The 6,000-nt window shown below is 37.0% G+C and overlaps 1 protein-coding gene across 2 annotated transcripts; it reads right to left on the reverse strand.

Annotated features, from left to right (window-relative positions):
* Positions 1-595: 595 nt before the first annotated feature.
* On the reverse strand, positions 596-5,235 carry LOC121980125 (CBL-interacting protein kinase 1-like). 2 transcript variants are annotated; one of them, XM_042532100.1, is made up of 14 exons: positions 4,949-5,233; positions 4,786-4,848; positions 3,651-3,722; positions 3,415-3,522; positions 3,238-3,318; positions 3,066-3,119; positions 2,832-2,957; positions 2,542-2,751; positions 2,357-2,461; positions 2,115-2,231; positions 1,939-2,001; positions 1,584-1,658; positions 1,307-1,443; positions 596-855 (listed from the first exon to the last, which is right to left on the reverse strand). In XM_042532100.1, exons 1-13 carry the CDS (start codon positions 5,117-5,119, stop codon positions 1,327-1,329), a joined length of 1,362 nt encoding a protein of 453 aa, XP_042388034.1. In that variant the 5' UTR covers positions 5,120-5,233; the 3' UTR covers positions 596-855; positions 1,307-1,326. The 2 variants fall into 2 exon arrangements, with proteins under 2 accessions (XP_042388034.1, XP_042388027.1); XM_042532093.1 differs by lacking the exon at positions 1,307-1,443 and having other exon boundaries at positions 4,949-5,235.
* Positions 5,236-6,000: the final 765 nt, after the last annotated feature.

Here is a 6,000-nt window from a genome sequence, read left to right on the forward strand (position 1 = left end):
TGATTCTAGCACTTCGAACATATCCTGGGAGAGAATCGAACCCTTGTTGTATGGGAATCCTTCCTGTCTCTTTTTGTCTTGTTATATGAGAATCCCTCCTATCTCTTTTTATCACACGGTGCCTTCAGGGTGTCATATTTTAGTACTTTATTTATTTATTTATTTTTTAATTTGCATTAGGTACCCAACCCTTCAGTCAAACTAATCTTGGGAATAATCGACTCAATCTTATGAAAAATTTTCATTGGTCATTGAGTAAATCCGGAAATGATTACAACGGACGACTTAGCATCCCAAATTTACAAAATATTCTATGATACACCGTAGCTAAAAATCAAATCGTGGACACTTGGAAGATTGTATAGACGTCTATATACGTTGTACTGCAACAACATAGCGGGAGGCATCACATTTCAGTACTTTTTTAGAAGATTATATAGACACTCTACCACTACACCATCACGCGAGCATCACATTTCGGTATTTTTTTTACTTGAACCTATATTAGATTGATGATTTAGGATGGAAATTTAAAGATAATCGTCGATGATGTCCATTTAACCTCAAAATGTTGTTGACAAAGTGCACGAAATGGTAATAGAATAAAGTTGCTAGAGATGTCTTAAAGGTTTATCACTTTACGTGATGTTTACAAGTTTATTTGAACCTATATAGATGCAGTAAAATCTACAAATAAAATTATAAATCATGGATATTGTTACTGCATTAACGGATATAGATTTCAGATCTCTTCAATAACACACACATCCATATTTTTTTGTCAGAACTTAGAAGCCCAGCGATTGCCCGACCGTTGGATCCAACCGCCGTCTTGGCTAGAAGCTCAGCATTGGCCTGACACAAGAGGATAAATGTTTGCTATCAATCAATTGTAAAGTTTTTTGAAAGAAAAAAATCATAAACGAAAACAAAGCCTTAGTTTTTGCAAAAATAATAAAGGAAAAATAATTTTGTAGATCCCTGTTTGAGTACTGACAAACTAAATGTTCATGATGAAATTATTTTTCTGGTATTCCTTTTCTATTGGGTACCCCGTGAAACCCCCACCGCTCGATGACCTCATTGTCTGACTGTTCCATCATTTTTTTCTTCCATGTATGAAAAAATTTTAGCTGCTCTGGTAGCTAATTCTGAACTTTAATTAATTTGGAACTAACTTAATAGTGATGCTCAAAGAGCAACCATTTACTGCATGCAACTGTAGTGTGCATGTGTTTTGCAAAGCTTTCATTGTAAGTTTAAAGGCATAATTAGCTTTCATATTCGTAGTCTATTCAACTCTTACGTGAGCCGGTACATATGTATTCAGGCAGCCACAGCACTCTCTCCTTCTAATCCTTTAAGCTCTGGCATCAATGACTGGTTTGCCAAAACCTCTTGGCTTTTGCTAACACCCAAGCTATCTGAAAGCTTTGCCCAAAGCTGCAAGGATGGACATTTTTTAACTCTTAAGATAATGACTGACTAGTTTCATTACTAAATTTAGCAGGGATAGTAGTCTAACATCTTGCATCATTTCAATTTCATCGGAAAAATTACTTGAAATTTGAAGAGGATAATACCTGCCGATACATGGAAGAATCTCCATGAGTTTTTCTTAGTTCAACAACGTATAGTGATGGACCAAGTTCAAACACCTATATATGTTTCAGGAATGAGGGTGAGAATTTTGTAATTGAAAGACGGACATGTATAAAGTGTTTGTAAATTTGAAAAGATTTGTGGATCCTGAATTTCAATCAGTAATTCCAACCTCTCTTGTTTAATAAACACATAACATTGATCACTTTTAAGGGAATGAATTGACAAGAAAAGGTCTCGAATTGGATTTAGAGGCAGCTCATAATGTACAACCCGGTTCTTCATGTATTCTCTTTACATCAAAAAAAAAAGTTGGAAAATAGCTTCAAAAAATACCTCAGTAACAGCTGAAAGTGACTTGACACTCGTTTTAATCTCACAGTTTTGCATCACCTTCAACTGTAAAGACAATATCTAGGTTTTAATTGTCATTTGTTTACCATTCATTTTTTTAGACCAAAAAAAGGTTTCTTATCAGACATTCATTTTTTTAGAAGAAAAGGGAGGCTAACCTTTCCATGTCCTCTCTGTACTTGAAGTCCCATTGACGTGACAATGTCCTCAATTTTATTTAGCAATTCTTCTGGTTGACAGTTTGAGGTGAATCTGATCTTTCTACTGGAGGCATCCTAAAGTCAATAAAATTAGGTTATCAGCTCATTCTAAATCATTAGTAGCCTCTCTAAAGCTTTATATATCAGAACTTGAGGGTTGAAACTCAAATTTTTAGAGAGTTGATAAACAGGGAGTTCACCTCTTCCTCAAAGAACCCAGAGAGGTCAAGGCAAGATGACATTCCAATTAGCTCAAAAGCATTGATATGATGGCATGCATCTCCAAGTTTGTCTGCTTCAGGAACCTTGACCAAACATTCAAATTGTTACCTTTCAACACAAAATAATGCGTGGTGATTAATTTAAGTTTCAGAAATTCATCTACCTCTCTGATTGAGAAAGATTCAACATCAGAGTCAATGTCTTCCTCATCCTCTTCAGGTTCAACGGGAGTATAGTCTTGCTTGAACCATTTATCTTCTTTGATTTGAGTCATATTTATCCTGATTTGAGGATTTGGATCGAGAATTCTCCTTATCATATTGCGGGCTCCCGAAGATAGCCATTTAGGAATCTGGACATCACCCTTTGATATCTAGCCAATGTAAAAAAGGAATTAATTAGGCATATAATTTCTATATGCTGAGACTAGTTATGAAAAGATCAACTACTCACTTTTTGATAAAGAACAGCAAGGTTTGTATCATCAAACGGAAGACATCCAGTAAGAATGACATACAATATTACACCACAAGACCAAATGTCTGCCGTTGCACCATCATATCCTTTGTTGGCAATAACCTTAAGCTCGTGGAAGGAACATAGTTACAATGAACTTTTCTTTTATAGACAAATATAAAACATACAAAACCTTAGTAGGATTTCAGATACAATTAGATCAATTTTTACCTCAGGGGCAACATAGTTTGGACTTCCACAGGTTGTGTGCAATAAGCCATCATGCTGGCCAAAGTAATTACAAAATGGAAAAGTAAGAAAGAGTAATGAACATTGCTACCAATAAACGTAAATAACATTATGAACAAGATGTCTATTTGGCAGTATTGTATGGAGCACTTACCCCAAATTGTTGAGGTAGAGCACTTAAGCCAAAGTCAGATATTTTAATGTTTCCTTGTGTGTCAAGAAGCACATTTTCTGGCTGTATGCAAAGCATGGAAGAGAATGGAGAAGTCCTATTTAATCAAATTCTATATCTTGTTCTAAAATATAAAAAATTCTGTATTTGTTTGATTACCTTTAAGTCTCTGTGGAATACACCTTTCTCATGGCAATAGCTGACAGCATCAATGAGTTGCTGAAAAAGTTTGCGCCCTTCAGGTTCTGGAAGCCTTCCTTTGGATTCCTTATACCGAAGAAATCAAGTGGTCAGTTAGTTATGCAGGAAACAACTTGATATGAATGACAACTTATTTACAGATGATTAGTACGTGAATTTCTTGCTAAATAGATTGCATTAACAATCCTACTTACAATTCTATCAAAAAGCTCACCGCCAGTTTCATATTCAAGAACCATGTAAATCTTTGTCTTGCTTGCCAGGACCTGCAGACAATGCAAATCATAAATAAGGTAGACTAGTTAGTTCTTCAGATTATTATTAATTAAAATAGTGGGTCAAAAGGCCAGCACTTAGTGATTATACAGAAGAGATAGCAAAATAAAGACATGAGAACTTAAGGCTTGGTTTACTTGGATGGAAAACCAGGGTGGCAAAAGGCGGTTCGCTCGCCCCAGCGTCTCCGTCAGCCCGTCCCCAAACCAACATAGTAGAGATAAATCATGGGTAGCTACTAGCCAAGCACCTGACTACTAGCCGAAATTTGACCACCTCATGGTGGAAGGGGGGAAGGAGAGACCATGCAAATATTCTATATCAAATTTTGTTATTCAGTATCAATATTTTTATTATTTTATTTATTTAATTTTTAAAATTGATGCAAGTAGATATAAAAGCACTCTCGTAGTTCCCAACTGCATTAAAAAAAAGTAGACTTTGGCAATTTTCCTAATTATTCTTTTTGGGGTGGAAGGGGGGAGATCTTGATTTTTTAAAAAATAATAATATTGCCATCTGAGTGCAATAAAATTTCAACTCGACGAAGCTAAATGGATAATTGTTTCGTGGTGGACCAAGGGACGCGAGAAAGAGAAAGTGATAAGGTCTAAAGACCAAGGCAAGTCGTCCATTCCATCATGATTCCATCTCTCAAACAAACCTCCTTTCTCCTCGAGTGATCCACGTTGGTCCCGTTCTCAACATCCGTCATCAACGGAGAAGCAATACCACAAGATATTTCTCGTTCAAGGTACACCACAAAATCATGAACTAACAGCAAAAACCACAAGTCAAGCCGTGGTCGATGTTGTCGCGGTCATCGGGTCATGTGGCTCGTGACTTAACTCGCAACGGAAGCTTGCCGTAACTGACTATTTCAAAATGGAAGACAGAAAGAAGGAAGAAGAAAAATGGGAAAATCCAGTAAATGTAGAAGAGAAAATTCGTGGTCTCATCTGACGCGGTCGAAAAAATTATCTAGAATATTCCAAAACACAAAACCATCGCAAAACATAACCAAGAAAACAGAGTGGAGGAGAAACGAAAAACCTCAAACAATCTGACAACATTTGGATGCCTGAGCAGCTTCAGCGTCGCAATCTCCCTCTTAATCTGCAGCCCTCGAAACATAAGCAGCAACGTCCAAATCAAGCATCGCCCAGTTGCCCAAATCGGTAAGAACATTAAACGAATTACATATCGCGATTCTAACCTGGTCGTGGGTTCGGAGATCGAGGACGCGCTTGCGCTCGAGGATCTTGACGGCGAAGCAGCGGCCGGAATCGACGTGGCGGGCGAGCTTGACCTTGGCGAAGTTGCCCTCGCCGAGCATCCGCCCGATCTCATACTTCCCCACCCGCACCACCTCTGTATCCTTCTTCATATTCTAATTTCCTCCAGAGGGACGTGGCCGCGGTGGCCGGCGGGCAGCGGCGATCGATAACAATACGCTCAGTGACCGAGATTGAGGCGAATCACGGAGAGGGGGCGCGAGTAAGGGACGGAAGGGGCATTTAAGTCTCTGGATCATTGTGAAACATAGCACGAAGTGACCGGTTCGCTCGCCGGATCGGTTCGTTTTGGGAACTGGCGGGCCCACTACATCAAGCCGCTACAATTATTTATCTCCACGATCTTTAACATACGCCATAATAGACCATTATACTAATTCATTAATTTATATATGTTAAATAGATAGGATCCATATAAATCAATAAATAAATTTTCATGATCTATCTTTTAAATCATATTTTACTATCCAAAGGATCCTATCTCTTTGTTTGATTGTTTCTATAAATATTCAACGTGTCATTTGTTATTCCAATTCGCCAAATGTACTCCATCCATCTTAAAAATATGATAATAAAGAAAAACTTATTTTGAGTAGAGAAATTTTATTTTATCTCTTAATTTTTTTTCTATGGTTTTCATTATACGAGACCTCAATCATATCCTTCTTATTCCAACTTAGATCCTTCAAAGAATTAGAGAATGATCTCTTTATATATATTAATAAAAATTAATGACCTCCACCTATAAAATAATAAGGATCATTAATTTTTACTAATATATATGAACGGACAAAAGGATTCGGCCTCCTCTTATGCGACTTGAAGAAAGAGGCTCAAACTCTGTACAAGGGCCCAAGTTTGGAGGTTTGGAAACTATGCATTTAATGGAGTTTCTATTGCGAACAATTAATAATTAAGTTTCTAGTATCATCATGAGATAAAAATAAATAAATTATACGATGTAAATTTTTAA

This window comes from Zingiber officinale, chromosome 1B (assembly GCF_018446385.1).
Source record: "Zingiber officinale cultivar Zhangliang chromosome 1B, Zo_v1.1, whole genome shotgun sequence".
In the NCBI taxonomy this organism is placed as follows: domain Eukaryota; kingdom Viridiplantae; phylum Streptophyta; class Magnoliopsida; order Zingiberales; family Zingiberaceae; genus Zingiber; species Zingiber officinale.

Bases quoted from the DNA above. Each gene is read 5' to 3' on its own strand.
- LOC121980125 (XM_042532093.1), bottom strand. From the start codon at position 5,119: ATGAAGAAGGATACAGAGGTGGTGCGGGTGGGGAAGTATGAGATCGGG. The intron at 3,523-3,650 runs GTAAGTAGGATT...CTTCGGTATAAG, and splicing joins GTGAGCTTTTTGATAGAATT to GAATCCAAAGGAAGGCTTCC. The intron at 3,319-3,414 runs GTAATCAAACAA...CTTTGCATACAG, and splicing joins TATTCCACAGAGACTTAAAG to CCAGAAAATGTGCTTCTTGA.